The sequence below is a fragment of the Ascaphus truei genome, chromosome 1 (assembly GCF_040206685.1).
Source record: "Ascaphus truei isolate aAscTru1 chromosome 1, aAscTru1.hap1, whole genome shotgun sequence".
Classification (NCBI taxonomy): Eukaryota; Metazoa; Chordata; class Amphibia; order Anura; family Ascaphidae; genus Ascaphus; species Ascaphus truei.
Genome location: NC_134483.1, coordinates 262,686,797 through 262,706,447, shown reverse-complemented (window position 1 = coordinate 262,706,447; position 19,651 = coordinate 262,686,797). Strand labels below are relative to the sequence as shown.

At 44.1% G+C, this 19,651-nt stretch overlaps 1 protein-coding gene across 24 annotated transcripts in view; it reads left to right on the top strand.

The window, feature by feature from the left end:
- The window catches only part of ADGRL3 (adhesion G protein-coupled receptor L3), a 2,053,745-nt gene that overhangs the window by 1,758,171 nt on the left and 275,923 nt on the right, over positions 1–19,651 (top strand). For all 24 annotated transcript variants that reach the window (XM_075603418.1, XM_075603394.1, XM_075603400.1 and 21 more), the window contains one exon: positions 8,406–8,497. In XM_075603418.1, the coding sequence (XP_075459533.1) occupies positions 8,406–8,497 (92 nt within the window). The remainder of the gene's footprint in view (positions 1–8,405; positions 8,498–19,651) is intronic.

Sequence of the window (19,651 nt, the reverse complement as noted above, 5' to 3'; positions counted from 1 at the left end):
AAATCTTTGTTTCATGTCAACTGCTTGGACCTCGAACTCTTGTGCCGTACTACAGTTCCTACGTAGCCTCAGGAATTGTCCCGTAGGTATATTCCTGGTTATGTGTAATGGATGGTGGCTATCCGCACGTAGTAAACTATTGGTCGCAGTTGTTTTGCGAAAAATAGTAGTGCACAGCCTCCCATCCATTTGTTTGGAGATGGTCAAGTCCAAAAAGTTAAGGACACTTTCATTCACTTCCATGGTCAGCTTCAGATTATAATTGTTATTGTTGAGTACACTAATGAACTTGTCTAGTAGTGGTTTGGGACCGCTCCACACCATGATAATATCATCAATGTAGCGGCCCCACCACTCAACGTGTCCTGTGTATTCCTCCAGGGCATCGCTGAAAACCACCGTTTCCTCCCACCAGCCGAGATATAAATTGGCATATGTGGGGGCACAGGTGGTTCCCATCGCGGTGCCCTGGATTTGGTGGTAAACCTTTTGGTCAAATAGGAAGTAGTTTCGTGTTAGTACGAAGTCCAGTAGTTGTATTATGAATTCATTATGTTTGTAGCAGCTTATGTCGCGTTGGGAGAGAAAGTGTGTCACAGCTCTAAGTCCCACCTGGTGTGGTATACTGGTGTATAGCCCCTCTACGTCCAATCCCACTAAGAGCGCATCAGGGGCTACCACCATATCCTCCAACCTTAAGAGCACATCTTTAGTGTCTCTTAGAAAGGACGGTAGTGCATTAACAAAGGGGCGGAGCACAGTGTCCAGATATTTACTCGCGTTCCCTGTTAGGTTACCGATCCCCGAGACAATCGGTCTTCCTGGGGGTGGCATCTTGTTTTTGTGTACCTTCGGTAGATGATAAAAGGTAGCAAGTTGGGGACTTTTCACCATAATGAATTCAGACTCCCTTTTAGAAATCACTTTGTTATCTATACCTGCAGCTAATATGGTTGTCAGTTGTGTTTTAAACACAGTGGTAGGATCCTCGGATAGGACTCTATAGCTCCTGCGGTCAGATAATAAGCGTCGACACTCCTTAACGTAGTCCGCTTTGTCAAGAACGTTCTTAACAGGGAACGCGAGTAAATATCTGGACACTGTGCTCCGCCCCTTTGTTAATGCACTACCGTCCTTTCTAAGAGACACTAAAGATGTGCTCTTAAGGTTGGAGGATATGGTGGTAGCCCCTGATGCGCTCTTAGTGGGATTGGACGTAGAGGTATACCACACCAGGTGGGACTTAGAGCTGTGACACACTTTCTCTCCCAACGCGACATAAGCTGCTACAAACATAATGAATTCATAATACAACTACTGGACTTCGTACTAACACGAAACTACTTCCTATTTGACCAAAAGGTTTACCACCAAATCCAGGGCACCGCGATGGGAACCACCTGTGCCCCCACATATGCCAATTTATATCTCGGCTGGTGGGAGGAAACGGTGGTTTTCAGCGATGCCCTGGAGGAATACACAGGACACGTTGAGTGGTGGGGCCACTACATTGATGATATTATCATGGTGTGGAGCAGTCCCAAACCACTACTAGACAAGTTCATTAGTGTACTCAACAATAACAATTATAATCTGAAGCTGACCATGGAAGTGAATGAAAGTGTCCTTAACTTTTTGGACTTGACCATCTCCAAACAAATGGATATGAGGCTGTGCACTACTATTTTTCACAAAACAACTGCGACCAATAGTTTACTACGTGCGGATAGCCACCATCCATTACACATAACCAGGAATATACCTACGGGACAATTCCTGAGGCTACGTAGGAACTGTAGTACGGCACAAGAGTTCGAGGTCCAAGCAGTTGACATGAAACAAAGATTTGCTAATCGTGGGTACTCTAGAAACTCCATTCAGAAGGCGTACAAACGATCTAGAGACACGTCACGTACACCATTACTGGCTGAGAGACAAAATACCAGTACACAAGAAACAAAGATCATACGGTTTATTGGCAACTTTAGTAAACAGTGGAATGATTTGAGGGGCATTTTTGGAAAACACTGGCATGTCTTGACGAATGACCCTGATTTAAGGCAGGTACTGCAAGACAGACCGACAATGACATGCAGGAGGGTAAGGAACCTTAAAGATAGGCTAGTACATAGCCATTACCAAACCACAACTCCCCGTACATGGTTGGGTGACAGGAGACCAGTGGGATCATACCCCTGTGGTCGCTGCCGCGCTTGTCCCTATATGGGGGCTACAAAGAGCATCCCCGGCAAGATAGACACAACAGATCATACTATCAAAAGCTTCATCAATTGCCTTACAGTGGGAGTTATATATCTTATCACCTGCAGATGTGGCATGCGGTACGTTGGGAAAACCCACAGGGCCCTGAAGGTGAGGGTCCTTGAACATCTGGGGGCAATAAGAAATACAGTTGATACCCCGGTTGCACGCCACATCAATGAACTCCACAATGGGGACCCAAAATATTTAACGTTTTGTGGGATTGAACATCTCCCATGGGGCCCACGGAAAGGTAATTGGGATAAGCGTCTACTACAACGCGAATGTCAATACATATTCACCCTACAGACCCTTCAGCCAAACGGGCTTAATGAGGGGTACATCTATACTCCGTTTCTATAGTTTCACACGTCTCTACCCCCTCAGATATACATGATCTGAATATACACTAGAATACCATTGTACCTTTACATCTTGGGGTTCTGGGAAATATAGTCGGAGTACTAAACTCATTATAGCCGTATTGACTGTTAGAGGCGGCAAAACTAAGATCTCACAGTCCTACACACGCACATAACGGTGCATATGTTCGCTTCTGATTTTGGGGGGGGCTCTGGGTATACAGTTGGAGTTTCTAAAACTCCTTTTGGTCGTTTTGACTATTAGAGGCGGCCGATTTAAGGACCACACACTCCTACGCCACACATGGGCATCTGCGCATACACATGTATGTATATATATATACATGTGTGTGTATACACATGGGTATTCGCATAGCTAATATGTATTGGGGTCCTCCATCCGCAGTGTTGGTCCATCACCTCATAGCCCTCATTTATTGTATCACTCGTGCATGGTGCACACAATCATACAGCTAAATTCATGGCATACCATTTCTGTCAACATTAAAACATGGGTGTACTTACACCTATGAAGGTTCATTGTTATGATACATTAACTGTACCACATCTAAGGAATATCCTCTTAATAGGGCATCATGGACATCACATTTGCCAAACTAATAATGGGCAGGTCTCTATATGCCCGCGTCATGCTTCCCCGCCGATAATGATTGGCTGTTAAGAAAGACGCACCCCCAGCCAACCTAGATAAAACACCGGGTAAATGACGCTCAAGCAGTGCCTGCATTACCTTGAGAAAGCGCCAGGCGGCGCGAAACGTACGTCGGTTTCGTTTTTAGATGTCAGCACTATGACGTCATCAGGTGGCGCAGGATCGGAGTGGTAGCAGAGAGACGAAATGACCAGGTTGTATGCCTTCTCCCCAGCAGGATCGCAAGTTGGCGATCGAGCTTAATATAGGCTTTTTTTGAGACTGGGGTGTATACTGCATATCCTGGATGACGCAGCTAGCTGCCTACACTTACTGAAGTCGGTCCGCTATTCCGGTCCCCTTATTACATTAAGGGACAGTACTGTACACTGTTTTGCACTCTCTATATATATGCTGCAGCAGACTATATTTTGGCCAGGTGGGATACGTTGTTAAGCTGTGACTGTGTGCGATCAAGCCTACTGTGAGCCCTCACCTAAATAGGGTTGTTCACCATATACATGGGTTGACGCAGCGGGCTGCTTATACCCGTTGGAATCGATCATGTGTGTCAGCGACTGAGTGCACTTAGTGATATTTCCATAAACACATGCTATAGTACACTGGTTGATGTGTTGTGAAGCAGGTCGAGTGTTTTTCTGTGCAGTATATGTATGAGGGGTGGCAAATGATGCATACCTTCCCCATTGCTTACATATGAGCAATAAGCTGTTATATACAGCCCACTTAGGGAATAGATATAGCATTGCGTACATCAGACCGATCCATTGGTGCTAGAGAAATACCTGTGTGATACTTACACAGGAGGCACCTTATACGCTACCCTCTATCCCCACCTACCCCCTGATCATTTTTAACCATTAGTTGTTAAGTGTCTTTGCATAGATGTTAATAAATTATTTTATACGTATTATTAAATGGTGTATGGGCTTCACCCAAGGATTAAATTGTTCCTAACCATTTATTTGAGATAAGCGAGTGCAAATAGGTTCTTGTTGGGTTACTCTCTTTGTATCCCACCCCCCTCTATATATGTATGCTCATATCCTGTATGCACCCTATCTCCCATAATATCTTTCACAGGTGGAGAGCGGCATTATATTTTGTTATATGAAGAAGAGGAGGAGACAGGAGGTTCAGTCAGGGGAATGGCCTGTACAGCTTGAGAGGCGGAGACAGGGGGCACCAGATAAGAAGAGTCTGTGCGCGCACCCCCTGTAAGCTGGGGATGCGCGCACACAGGTTGCAACACAGGCGCGGCCCGCACGGAGCAGGGGAAGACCGCAGGAGGGGGAAAGAGCCAAGAGGAGGGGATCGCACGCGAGGCCTGTGCCCGCGCGATGGCCAGCAAAGGCAGTGAGGAGCATGCACGCGCGTCCTCCGTGGACTGAGGGGGTGCACGCACCGGACGCGTCACCAGGCACCAGGGGGACATGCTGCGGCAAGGGGAGAGAGGTAGAAGGTGAAGGAGAAGAGTGGGAAGGAGTAGAAAGGGTAACAGGAGATGGGAGAGAGGGACAAGAAGAGGAAGGAATCTCCTGAGTCGTCACAAAGATATAACATTTTCACTGCTTCATAACTTTATATTTGTAAATAATATTAAGTACAGTTAATTAATTTAGAAAAGCGGTCTATTTTATTGACACCACAACATCAACAATTTTCACAATTACTTGCCGCTTTAATAATTTATTCCCTTAAATTTTTAAATATTGGTGCCTGAGGCATGGGAGTTAAAATAAGCAACAGTCCCAAGGAGTTAGGCCCCGTCCACACTGCGCACTTCGTGACGTGTGTATGCTCAAGTGCGCACGCGCGTTTGTCACTGACCCCTGGCGGCCAATGGTAGTGTTCAGTCTTGAAACTTACATTGGCTGCAAAGTGCGGCGTTGACGCTGCTGTAGTCGCGGGAGTATTTTCAATCTGTGATCTCCGACTGCAGCAGCGTGACGTCAGTTTCAGCATCCAATCAATGTCCAGACGTTTTACATTGATTGGCTGCTGAAATTGTGGGGATGGCAGTGGGCAGTAGGGACGGGACGGACAGGATGAGGGAAATAAATAAATAAAATAAAAGTAGCTTCGGGGACACGGACACACACCCCAGTCCCCGCTGCGCACACCCCTTGTCCCCGCTGCACTCCCCCCCGGTCCCCGCTGCACCAACCTCCCCCCCCATCCACCCCGGCCCAACTCCTGCAGCTTGAGCAGAGATCGCTGGGCTGCAAAAGCGTACGGCGGAGGCGCGCATGGAAGCACACGGCCATAGCAGGCAGTGTGAGCTCGGCCTTAGTGTCATTGTTTTCAGAGTCAACGTCTTCACTCAGTGAGCAAGTCCAACAGACCAATAATATAGCATATCATTGAAATTGAATAAATAAGCCAGATCGCAGTCAAAGCGTTCTCAACACTGCTTTATTTCCATATATGAATTTTAATAAATAACATTGTTCTAGCAGCTGTTACTTATGAAATGTCAAAACAAGATTACAGTCTTATCCTTTCTTGTTCAAGGTACTTTAGGAGCTCTTTTACTGAAATAGTAATTTCAGTCTGAAATAGTGTGCATTAAAATAAATTATAAAATATTATAGATGGATTGCTGCTATGTCATTGTAGGAAACAAATCTCCATCTGTTTCTGAAGTTTTAAACACTGCTAATTAGTTTTAACTTCATGGTAACATGAGAGAATATGCAATCTGGTCATAAGATATAATTACTAAACCTATTTGTGAATATATATATATATATATATATATATATATATATATATATATATATAAAAAATAAGTGTGTGTGTGTGTGTGTGTGTGTGTGTGTGTGTGTGTGTGTGTGTGTGTGTGTGTGTGTGTGTGTGTGTGTGTGTGTGTGTGTGTGTGTGTGTGTACGGTCTTTTTCTGTATTTTTGTATTCTACCGATCTAGTGTAATATTTTTCCATAAGTGGGAGATTTACTTATAACTACAATTAAAATTATTGGTTAGAATCTTCTGTTTAGTCTGTAGGTAGATTTCTTCAATCATTAATTTCTGAAGGATACAGTAACCATTTAAGCCTATTTATAAATTATGACATTTGTTAGCGCAACTGGGGGGGGGGGTGGGGGGTGCAAGGGTGCATCATTTGCACCCCCCAAGAATTTCCTACTGTATATACTTTCATTTGATGCTGGGGAAGAATGCCTCTTACCTTCTCCAGCATCTCTTCCTGCTCCTCATTTGTGCTTCGTTGGGATGTCGCATTGTCATGGTGATGTGTCGTTGCAATCAGAAGCTACAGGGTAAGAGAAGTCTAAGGCCTCGGTCCCGCTGCGCTCGGTGGCGCGGGCGGCCACACGCGAGTTCCCCACCAGCAGGGGAATCCTGCGGAGCCGGTCCCGGTCCCCCCTGGCTGCACAGCTTACTAGACGCTGTGGCGCATCAGCCGCTATGGGATACAAGAGAATGGTGATCCCTAGCGTTGACGCGTCACGTGGTGTGGCTGTGAGCCAATGGGGAGGGGAGGTTTCGGGAGGAGGAGAGGCTTCGGGGAGCGGGGAGGAGTGTGGTGTGAAAGCAGCGTGAGTGCCTGTCTGTGTGTGTGTCTGAGTGCGTGCGTTCCTGTCTGTGTGTGTACACTGGCGACACACTTTATTCGAGCTCGGCTAGTCCCACGAATTCGGGTATACCCGGGTGTATTGAGGTTTGTGACTGTTTTCTGCCCGAGTGCATTGAGTTATTTTCCGGCAGGGATTGAAGCATTTTATTCCCGTTGGCTGCAATACTGCACACTACATATATATATACTGCATTACAATTCATGAATTTATGCCATTTGGTAGACACGCGAAGCATTGCAGCCTATTAAATCCTAATCATTATCATTTAACAGATCAGCCGCCCATCAGCCAGGCATGAACCCAGGCTGGGAAGGCAAATGCAACGGGGCTTGTCAGAGGTGAGGAGCGGCGCATTCCAGGTATCTGCCAGGTACATACCGGGTATTTGCTCGAATAAAGTGTGTCGGTGCAGTATGTGTGTGTCTGAGTGCGTGAGTGCCTGCCTCTATCTGTGTGTGTGTGTTGCTTTACTTACCTTCAATCAGCAGCCCGAGCCGTGGAGGGAGGGGGGGGAGAATAGCGGGTCCCTCCGCTCAAGCCACGCCCCCCCTCCCGCTCAAGCCTCCCACTCCCTCATACTCCCGCCCACCTCCCGCTCCCTACAGACCGCATATCACGGTCTGTGTATGTCAGCGCCCCGCCTGTCTGCAGTGCAGGCGCGCTGACTCTGGGAGTGGGGCCTTAGCCTAAGAGAAGGTAAGAGATACTTAGAAGTTAAGAGACCCCACCTTCTCCCCTGGCAATCAGTTTAAATGCTGTTGGGAAGAGTACGGGGCCCCTGTTTTTAGCACGGGGCTCGTGACTACTTATTTACAGAACAAAAAAATTTCAGCCCCATTATGAGTGTCTGTTTGCGCCCTGGCATTATGTGTAAGATCTCACTGCAACTGTTTTCGGTACCGTGACTACTGTAGGTGAGAGATTAAAGCCTGGTGAACACATAAACCTACATTGTACTGTAATTCACAACTGTAATAATTGTATGCATTAATAATACCATTATTTCAACTTAATTAATGATCGCAGGAATTTCTATTGTTTAAGCAACATATACTTTGTAAAGCAACATTAGTATTTCTTAAATGTTAATGTTGTTTTTTGACAGATTTTTTTCACACAATTTAATCTAATCATATTTTTCTCATTCTTTGTCTCTTTTCATTAAACTTGAAATTAGTCATTCTGGAATGAAAAATGGATAAGAAGCAAAAGGTGACACTGTGTGCTCATTTGCATGTCATTTCCCAGAATCCCTGGCTGCAGTGGAAGCATTGCATGCTACGAGGTAATGGTGAAACCAGGGTTGCAGACCTATCTGAGACATGTGAATGTGCTCACAAGTGATATTTATATTTACTGTGGAATGAAAAATAAACATTTATGATCAAGTAATAAAACTATAGAGATAGTTAATTTCCCGGAGTACATCTTTTATGTTTCAAAACATATAGTATAGTGATTGTTCTTACTTTGAGTTCAACTCTGTAACCTTACCTTTTATATTGCAGCTTAATGTAATCTTCCTTGGAATTGCTCTGTATAAAATGTTTCATCATACTGCCATACTGAAACCTGAGTCTGGCTGTCTTGACAATATCAAGTAAGTGATTTATCCTGTATTCCAGTTTACAGTTCTATTTTATTTTGAAATGCATTTAAGAAGTACTTGCCCAAATGCTCAGAAGGATATGGGGAGTGTACTGAAATAACAATGGTATAATTAGTTCCAGATAACAATTTAACTGCTTCATTAGTTCTGTTTGAAGTAAAAAAAAAAAAAAAATGCTTCTTTATCACACAATTGTTTTATTTAAAATCCATACAATGTACATTTAGACATCCCTGGAAACAAACTCCTATTTTGACTGCAAGTAGTACTGAAATATTAAATCACAGACCTTGTCTGGACTAAATTGTTAATGAATGCATGCTCTTATTGCTAATAGGAGAAAATAAACCCAATCTGACAAAAGTTATTTTATTAAAAAATATTCCAAGTTCACTTGAGAAAGACCACTTTTTGATGGTTGAAACATTGTGTATTTGATATAATAAATTCTTTAAATCCGTAGAGCCGTGAACCCTCCATTTTTTTCAGAAATAAGCAACATTTTCATTTTTAGTATGTTTCAATCTAGGACAGTGGAGTACCTTGACAACTTCTTTATAAAATATATAGTTGTGTGAAAAAGAAAGTACACCCTCTTTGAATTCTATGGTTTTACATATCAGGACATAATAACACATGACATATTACACCGTGTCATGATTTATTTAACAAAAATAAAGCCAAATTGGAGAAGCTATGTGTGAAAAACTAAGTACACCCTTACTGCTTCCATAGGAATTAAGATGCTAAGTAGCAGGCAGGTGCTGCTAATCAAATGCCCTTGATTAATTGATCATCAGCAAGTGTGACCACCTCTATAAAAGCTGAAGCTTTAGCAGTATGCTGGTCTGAAGCATTCAGGTGTGCGTTAACACAATGCCAAGAAGGAAAGACATCAGCAATGATCTTAGAGAAGCAATTGTTGCTGCCCATCAAGCTGGGAAGGGTTTTAAGGCCATTTACAAAAATTTAAAGTCCCTCATTCTACAGTGAGAATGCCAATCTTCCCTGGAGTGGACGTCCCAGCAAATTCACCCCAAGGTCAGAATGTGCAATGCTCAGAGAAATTGCAAAAAAAAAACAAAAGTTACATCTCAGACTCTACAGGCCTCAGTTAGCATGTTAAATGTTAAAGTTCATGACAGTACAAATAGAAAAAGGCTGAACAAGTATGGTTTTTTTGGAAGGGTTGCCTGGAGAAAGCCTCTTCTCTCTAAAAAGAAAATGGCAGGACGGCTTAGGTTTGCAAAGTTGCATCTGAACAAACCACAAGATTTCTGAAACAATGTCCTTTGGACACACGGGACCAAAGTGGAGAAGTTTGGCCATAATGCACAGCACGTTGGTGAAAACCAAACACAGCATATCAGCACCTCATATCAACTGTCAAGTACAGTGGTGTAGGGGTGATGACTTGGGCTTGTTTTGCAGCCACAGGACCTGGGAACCTTGCAGTCATTGAGTTGACTATGAACTCCTCTCTATACCAAAGAATTCTAGAGTCAAATGTGCGGCATCTGTCCGACAGCTAAAGCTTGGCTGAAATTGGGTCATGCAACAGGACAATGATCCCAAGCACACCAGCAAATCTACAACAGAATGGCTAAAAAAGAAAAGACTCAAGGTGTTGCAATGGCCCAGTCAAAGTCCAGACCTCAACCCGATTGAAATGCTGTGGCTGGACCTTAAGAGACCTGTGCATAAACAAATGTCCACAAACCTCAATGAACTGAAGCAACGTTGTAAAGAAGAGTGGGACAAAATTCCTCCACAACGATGTGAGAGACTGATAAAGTCATACAGAAAACGATTACTTCAAGTTATTGCTGCAATAGTGGTTCTATAAGCTATTGAATCATAAGGTATACTTAGTTTTTCACACTTGGCTTCTCCATTTTGGCTTTAGTTTTGTTAAATAAATCATGACACAGTGTAATATGTCATGTTTTGTTGTTCATCTGAGGTTGTATTGACCTAATTTTAAGACCTGCTATGGAACAGATGATTGTTATTATGTCCTGATATGTAAAACCATAGAATTCAAAGAGGGTGTACTTTCTTTTTCACATAACTGTAGATGTTTGCCTATTGCATGGGACTCTGGATAAGAAGGTGACTGTTTATCATGTTAGCTCTATGCCAATGAGTTGATATTTAGATTCATTTACTGTAAGTCTCCTACCTTTCACAATAATTAGGAAACTGACATAATAAAGTACAGTATAGGCAAGGCTTAGATAAGAAAAGTCCACTTACATTACCATGATATTCTTATCATTTTTTTAAAGGTACTGAACAGCTCGTTTTAATTTATTAAACATACAGAGAATAATTTATTAAACTACGATAGTGCAGTTTGGGCCCTATCTTACAGAATCTCCCATTTACTTCAATAATAGTTTCTATGCAATAGTGCTAGTGTTCTGACCACAGTATTATTATTATCATTTATTTCTATGCTGCCAAAACATTCTGCAGCCTGTTATAATGGGATAATATGGAGATGTAAATTACATAAACATAGTTACATACCAAATAAGGACAAACAATCACTATTAGATAAGAAAGGTAATGTGGGCCCTGCTAATGAGAGCTAACAATCTAGAGAGAATTAAACTAAAGGTAAAGTAACTGCTCATTATGGGATAGAGTATGCCTCAGGATGGAGTATGTGTTGGTGTGGAGGCAAGGGTGTGTGAGATAGCGTAGCGTGGAGCTTGTTCTGCCGCACAGCTGGCCCCAAAAGGGGAGAGTTACAGTATTATTGTAACTTGGCACCTGCAGATAAATTGGTGTTTTTTCGGTTTGATATTCAGCTGGATAGGTGAGCATGTTTAAAGCAACATATTTGATATTCCATTGTCATTGTGAAATAAAATATAGTGTATTATTTATTTTACTCTTGGGAGCCAACTACTGAATGGGTACTCTAAGCCAGGGGTGCACAAACTTTCTGCGCTGCGCCCCCTGTCTGCTCAGCCCCTGTGCTCGTGCACCCCCTTACCTAGGAACCGGCATCAAATGACACCGCGGGGTCATGTGACATCAACTCACATGACCCCACGGCATCATTTGACGCCGCATTGCTTTGACGACGTGTCGCCCGAAGCCAAGGTAAATAAATTACAGAGGCCTCGCACGCTCACCGGCATTTATTTAAATGCTTTGGGGAAGATCATGGGGCCTCTGTAATCGCTGCTCCCCCCCCAAAAAATCTTGCGCACCCCTGCTCTAAGCAATATAATTGCTAGTCCAGAGAAAAATATGATAATGAGAAAATATAATATACCAGACTTTACTTTAAAGATTACTTCATGCATTTTATATTACTATTTCAAAAATAGATAGATAGTATTGTGGTAGAATTTTAGTTTTTGATTTCTGATTTTGCTTTATATAAAGATAATTGTATTTTTATTTAAATATATGTAATAAGATCCAAGAGCATTATTTGTGCCGCATCTAATTAGTTTGATGAAGTATGTGAGTAGTGGAGTCTAATTGTAATTACTAGTTCTCATTTTAACAAACAGGTTAGATTAGACACATGAGCACATACCAATTTCAGCAAACATAGATATTTTGTTGGTCGCTGTTGAGTTTTATTGAGCAGAGCACATTTTTACTTTATTTTTCTGTGGAATATTTGCATTTTTCTGGGATGTTGCTCTACAATTATTTGAGGATTACAGAGATACAGTATTGCTGTGTGTGTATGCAATACTGTGGTTTTCTGCAAAGAAGAGCTGAGAAAGAATAACTTATTTATTTTTTTATTTGTTTATTATGTATTCATTTTAACATCATTTTGTATATAAGTTGCTGATTTTTTTTCTTCATAAATAAATTGGCAGCTAATGAAAATGTATCCCCATTCCTCTTTATCCTTTACCCTAGGGTAAAGAGTCTACGGTGCTGGCTTTACCTGTTGGCTCACAGAGATCCCAAACCTCCGCCATGGGGAGCCCGGGGTGATACAACAATAAAACTTGGTACAGCGCCTCCAAATTGGGAGGGATCCCAACGTAGTGGGAGTAGCCCCTCACAGGAACCACAATACTGATGTCCACACACAGTATATGATAAGATTAACCTTTTACTAAAGAACATGTAAATAGAAAGTGATAACCGGATAATAACTCTACTGGTTACAGCTATACCTTCGCCTCGCAGGGCCTTATTCCACCACCGTGTAACCCACCCCATGTCCATCGTACCTGAGGGTCCCTCGGGCACCAAACCATCCTGGTGTCCACAAAACAGCCACACCCTTGTATGTGGTCAGCACTGCCACTATGGTGTATGTACTCTATTGGTACACTTCTGATATAGGTACCTGCCGGTTACTCCAGCACCCGGGCACGCCGACTGAGGAACAATGGAATCCGCCAATCCAGCGATGGTCCTCTGCCACAAATCCGCCTCCGCGTGGGGTGGTATCCCGCAGGATGATCCCACACGATGATAGTCTCTTACTCCTGTTCTGGTGATCTGGTCCCAGACCACCACTCTCCAGTGCTGCGAAACGTCGCAACTGTGTCCCTGGCATATACAGATAATGGGGCAGTTCCCCTACCTAAGGGGATGTCCCTGTCGCTGCCACACTCTTTCCAGGGGAGTCGGGACGTAGCTGGGGCCTAGGGGGATATCTAGCCTAGTGCAGGAGTCACAGACCCCTGCACACCTACACCCTTCCTTGTCTGTGTCCCAGCTCTGACTGCCTGCTCCAAGCATGCAAATTGTATCTATAGCTGTGGTGCAGGTAATCTCAGTGCCCTATTGGCTGATGGCCGCATGTGATCTAGCAGCCCCGGGGGCTGCTGGGAGTTTTAGTTCCATATGCAGAACTCTGAGAGTAAAGGCCACTGCTGTCTCCCTCTACTGCGCATGTGTAATGGCCGCCACGATCTCTTGCGCATGCATGAACCTCTGCACAGGCATGCATAGCTCTAACATGGCGGCACCCTGCTACAAGTATAGCCACGAAGCTCCGGCGACCCGGTTGCCCTAGCGGTTGCCCTCCTTCTCAGCTGCCTAGCACCTCGCCAAACCCCACCGGAGTCAAGGGGGGTTCCCGACCACCACTGCAGCCACCTCCGCCTCCCCCTGCCTTGCACACACATCGGAGGTAAGGTGGGGGCAGGGGGACATAGCTACATCTATGTATGTATGTATGTCTTTATTTATATAGCGCCATTAATGTACATAGCGCTTCACAGTAGTAATACACGTGGTAATCATATAAATAATACATAATATAAATAACAGGTCATGGGAATAAGTGCTTCAGACATAAAAGTAAGATTAAGGAAGAGGAGACCCTGCTCCGAGGAGCTTACAATCTGATTGGTAGGTAGGGAGAACAGTAGGAGGGAATTCTGGTAACTGCGTCTGCAGGGGGCCAAGCTTTATGTAGCATGTGCCCAGTATTATCCACAGTGCTATTCATATGCTTCTTTAAGCAAGTGTGTCTTAAGGTGGGTCTTAAAGATGGATAGAGAGGGTGCTAGTCGGGTATTGAGGAGAAGGGCGTTCCAGAGGTGTAGGACAGACAGTGAGAAAGGTTTAAGGCAGGAGAGGGCTTTAGATACAAAGGGGGTAGTGTTGCAGGGTACATGCAACCACACGTGGGTTTCTTGATAGGGCTTATTTATTGAGCCTTAAAATATGGCACACAAACACAAAACAGCTTTTTTTCAGCATATAAAACAGAAAATAACTCCTGAGCGGGGCTTGGTCCTTTTCCCAACAAGGGCTGTTTAGATTCCAGCGTAACAGTACAGAAAACAGTTCATCAAAATAGTATAGTGAACATAGACCTTAGCAGTAGTTCTCCCTCAGCAATTCAGTGTCTCTCACTGGATCAGACAGACTGCATGTGTGTGCAGCCTGGGTTTTTTTAAAGCTCTTTGATGAGGCAGCTTGGACCAGACTAATTGACAAGAGCTTCCCAGCTGAATATTAACCTGGTCACTGCTGCACTGCAGACCTAAACATAGGTCTGCCAGGCATAGGGCTGGTGACGTTCATTCACCCTGTAACATTCCTCCCCTGTTAGTGTGTGGCTGGGGCCACGCACGGCTGAAGCCCGACCATCCACCCTTTCTCTAGAGAAGAAATAAGCATTTGCATTTTCTTTTCCAGGTCTGTGCTGAATCTCAAACGAGAAGGGTTGGAGGGCCATATACCACCTGGTCAACCTTTCATTGGAGTCTTTCATAGTATTTAACCATTTTAATGGAGCATGGCCTGATACCAAAGTAAAATGGACTCCTGCCAGGTAATGCCTCAAGGCCTCGATTGCCCACTTTACTGCGAGGCACTCCTCAATTACTGAGGAGTTTTTTTCCCTTGGGAACAATTTCCTACTCAGAAAAAGGATTGGATGTTTCACTCCCTCAAACTGTTGAGAGCACTGCCCTAGCCCTATCTCTGAGGCATCGGTTTGCACGATAAAAGGCTTATCGAAGTCTTGGCTTCTAAGGATGGGACCCTCTGATAGACACCTTTTTACTTCCTCAAAGGCTCTCTGGCACTCCCTTGACCATACCACTTGTGAAGGGGCACACTTTTTTGTGAGGTCTGTTAGTGGGGCTGCAACGTCCGAGTAGTTGGGGATGAACATCCGATAGTATCCTGCTAAACCCAACAGGGAGCGTACCTGCGGTTTTTTTCGGGGGTCAGAACTTCTTTCAGGGCAGCTACCTTGTCGGCTAGTGGCCTTACGTTTCCACCTCCCACTGCATACCCTAAGTACTTGTTTTCCGCCTTACCTAAGGCACATTTATTAGGGTTGGCTGTGAGCCCTGCCTTTCTTAGAGACTTGAGCGTAGAGGGAGAAAGGGGGTGGCCTGGTGTTAAAGGGGTTGCACCCCATATGGCCATCCCCTGACCTCACCAGAGAGACAAGGGGTTAACTGGACTGCGGTCCAGGGATGAGGTTTGCACCGTGTTGTACCTTGAAAATGTATGTTCCCCTGTTCCCATGTTTCATTATAAGCATGTATTTTAATGTTTTAAAGTGCATTTCTGTATCTCCAGTTCTGGAGGTCGCAGAGAGTTCATATTTGGCCAATATGTGGAGTCACTATAGGCATTAAAAACTGGCAAAGGTCGACCCACTGAGCCCACCAGAATGAAACTTATTAATATGTGTAGATATTAAAGTGTATATGTATTTTATTTTGGATCTGTTCGGAAAATGCAGACGCCATTTGCTTGGCTAATAAGTCTTGAAGGGCAGACGGCTGAGTAGCCTAAGCACGGTGATCAAAAAGTAACTTCCTTGATTGTTACCCAATGTCTAGGGATTAAGTATTAATCAATCAACAAACTCTGTTACATGAGGGCATGGGTTAGTCTGTTAGTCTGTGTCTCCACAATAGAGAGTAGATACAGATAATTGTTCACCAATAGGCTGTGTTCAATGTTAAGAATAGGGTTGCACAGGTATATAAACTGTGTCCACCCTACAGTTTTTAGTTGTGCTGGAGTTGTGCTTCTGATACCATCGTGAATGTCACTGGACTGCTGGAGAATTGCTAGCGGATACTTCTCCATCCCCCAACCCTAAGTAAGTGTTACCTTCTTGTCTGTTAATTGTACTATATTGCTGTGTTCACCTTATTTAAGGAATAAATTATATTTTATTATATCTAAGCCTCGTTCAGTTCAACCCAGATATTTGGTGTTCATTATATCTTGTCATAAGCTACCGTGACATTGAGGACCGCTTTCAGCCTATTTAGATGGGCCCGCCAGTGTTTACTATAAATGACAATGTCATCTAGGTAGGCTGCAGCATAAGCCCTGTGAGGTCTCAGCACTTTATCCATGGGTCTCTGAAATGTGGCTGGGGCTCCATGCAGTCTAAATGGCATTGTCACAAACTTGTATAAACCCATAGGAGTGGCAAAGGCTGTTTTGCACTTGACTTTTCCTCTAAAGGTATTTGCCAGTATCCTTTTGTTAAGTCCAGCGTGGATATATATTCCGCGTTACCAAGGGCGTCAATTAACTCATCCACCCTTGGCATCGGATATTTGTCAAACTTGGATACCGCATTGACCTTTCGGAGGTCCACACAAAATCTTACCTTCCCATCTGGTTTAGGGACCATAACTGGACTACACCACTCACTTCATGATTCCTCAATCACGCCTAAGTGCAACATTTCTTGTACCTCCTCTACCAGGGCCTTACGGCTTTCAGGCAACCTGTAAGGACGAGAACGTACTTTTACCCCGGTGCTGTCTCTATCACATGTGAAACTAAATTAGTTTTCCCTGGTAAATCAGAAAAAACATCATTGAATTGTGTAATTATTTCTAACAAGTCCCCTTTTTGTTCATGGGACAATTGTCTACCCATTGGGATTTTCTCGTTACCAAAGATGTTCCCCCATGGGGGCTGAGGACCCAGGTCCTTTTCCTCCTCCACCGGGTGAATGAATAGAGACCACTGCACCTTCCAGGGTTTCAGCAAGTTCACATGGTAAATTTGTTTACCCTTCCTGGACCCTGGTCGAGCGATCTCGTAATCCACATCACCCGTGCGGTGGAGTAATTCCAATGGGCCCTGCCATTTGGCTAGGAGTTTGCTCTCACAACTGGGTAACAATAACATCACCTGGTCTCCCGGGTGAAACACTCTCATGCGAGCATTTTGATTGTAATGTCTCTCCTGACTGTCCTGGGCTGATCTAAGATTCTCCCTAGCAAAATGGCCAACCACATCTAGGTGCTTCTTAAGGTCTAATACATATTGCAGGGTATTCTTAGAAGGGGACCGCTGTTCCTCCCAGGACTCCTTTAGGAGGTCTAGGATACCCCGGGGTTGGCGGCTATACAGTAATTCAAATGGAGAGAATCCCGTGGAGGCCTGGGGTACTTCCCGCACGGCAAACAGCAGAAAAGGGAGAAGTTCATCCCAGGCTCTCTTCTCTGAATCTACAAATTTTCTCAGCATACTTTTTAGAGTTCGATTAAATCTTTCCACCAATCCGTCAGTCTGTGGATGGTACTGATGCAGCGGCCGTTATTCAAACACTTCACGTGTCGTGTACATCAGAATCCCGATTTGAAACCGCGGGATGAATTCCAGCTTTCCCGCACTAAGATGCGAGCGCGGCGCGTGCAGAAAAACGAATTTTAGTGTTCTGGCTTTTAAAAACATGAAATTGACACAGTAGCACAGTACTGTACACATTACAATTCATCCATTTTATTGCAAACGAAGAAACAAAATCCATGAAATTCAAACAAAACATCCGCGATAAGCGCGGGTGCCTGGGGCGATTGGCCGCATTCATGCTGCGTGAGGAACAGCAGAGAACTCAAAATCGGCGCAGTGATGTGTTCGAATAATGGCCGCTGCATCAGTAGACCTATGCCCGAACAGACTTGACCTCTAGTAATTTTAAGACATCCTGCATCGGTTTAGCCATAAAATTTGTACCTTGGTCTGTCAACATAACCTGGGGGAGTCCAACCCGTGAGAACAGCTCCAAACATTTGATGGCTACTTGCTTCGCTGTTGCTGTCCTCAGGGGGAACGCCTCAGGATATCTTGTTGCATAGTCGACTATTACGAGCATACACCTGTGTCCTTTCGCAGAAGGCTCCAGAGGCCCTACCATGTCTTCACCAATCCTCTCAAAGGGAACTGACACCAAGTGTAAAGGAATCAAGGGGGCTGGTTTTTGTCCCTTCAGACTAGTTAGCTGACATTCAGGACATGCCGCACATAAGTTAGCAATATCACTATGCATCCCTGGCCAATAGAAGCGGAACGAAATACGGTCCAAGGTTTTATCTCTACCAAGGTGACCACCCCACCCCAAGGGACAGTATGGGCTAGGTTGAAGACAGTTTTAACAAACGCCTTGGGAACCAATATTTGTCTGGTGACCTCCCCTGTTTGTGTCTGCTTGTTCACCCTATACAGGATATCATTCGACAATTCAAAATGAGGAAACACCATTACCCCATGTGCATTCAATAGCTGGTCATCAATTTTTTACCACTTCATCATATTGTTTGGCCAGGACTTGGTCTTTCCTCTGCCTCTGGTGAAAATCAGGGAGACATAGCTCTGGTAAATCCCCAGGGCCTATCTCTCCCTCCCTCTGGCCATCCCCAATCATTACTTGTGACTTATGAATACAAAAAAGACACAGCGCACAACGCTCATAGTGCATTACAGAATATTATTGACATAAATAGTAAATGGGTGAGTAATGTGCGTACATCAATTACAATAATAACGAGCAGTTTCGGGATATTTTACCCAACGCCTCCGGAGACCAGAATAGGTGTCCTTGCAGGGGTGATGCTGCTGTCCTCGATGGTGCAGGGTCCTATTGAAGTGTGTGCACAACCTCTGCTGTTCCTTGCTCCCCTGAGCACAGGCAAAACTGGGAGCTGCTGATTCCTGCAGTGCTTCAGCAGGGCCGTTTTGGGCATCAGCTGGGCGCCAGCACTCTCCTCCGTGTGGTGCGCTTCCTGGATCGTGACGTCACCACGGGGATTCAGCGCCGCTCAAACAACAGTCAAAATAGCGCAGTAGGGTGCTAGTAAGGGGCTAGAGCACTAGTACGACTGTCCTACGCGTTTCGAAACGGAACGTTTCTTCATCAGGGTCTAATATTGAGTGGATTCGGGTAAAAACTATATATCCCGCGATCGTACCTCATTGGCTAAGCCCTTGGTTCTAATTGTCCAATAGGGAACCAACGGGGGCGGGATTAAAGTCCCGAAGGGCATACGTCACTAGCTAAGGTTAACATATGCAAAAAAAACTTTGAACAAACTTTAATAACAAAAACAATGTTAACCAAGACGCGATTGATGAGCTAAAATAGAGAAACAAGTATTAAAAACATGGTATAAAAACACATAATCAATAATATCATTGCCCTATGGACCTGAATGACAACTTGTGAAATTTAGGATATATAGGAAGCATAAAAGTGTTTAAGAAAGGTCTAAACATATTGAACAGCAAAATAGGAATGCTGTTCAATATGTTTAGACCTTTCTTAAACACTTTTATGCTTCCTATATATCCTAAATTTCACCAGTTGTCATTCAGGTCCATAGGGCAATGATATTATTGATTATGTGTTTTTATACCATGTTTTTAATA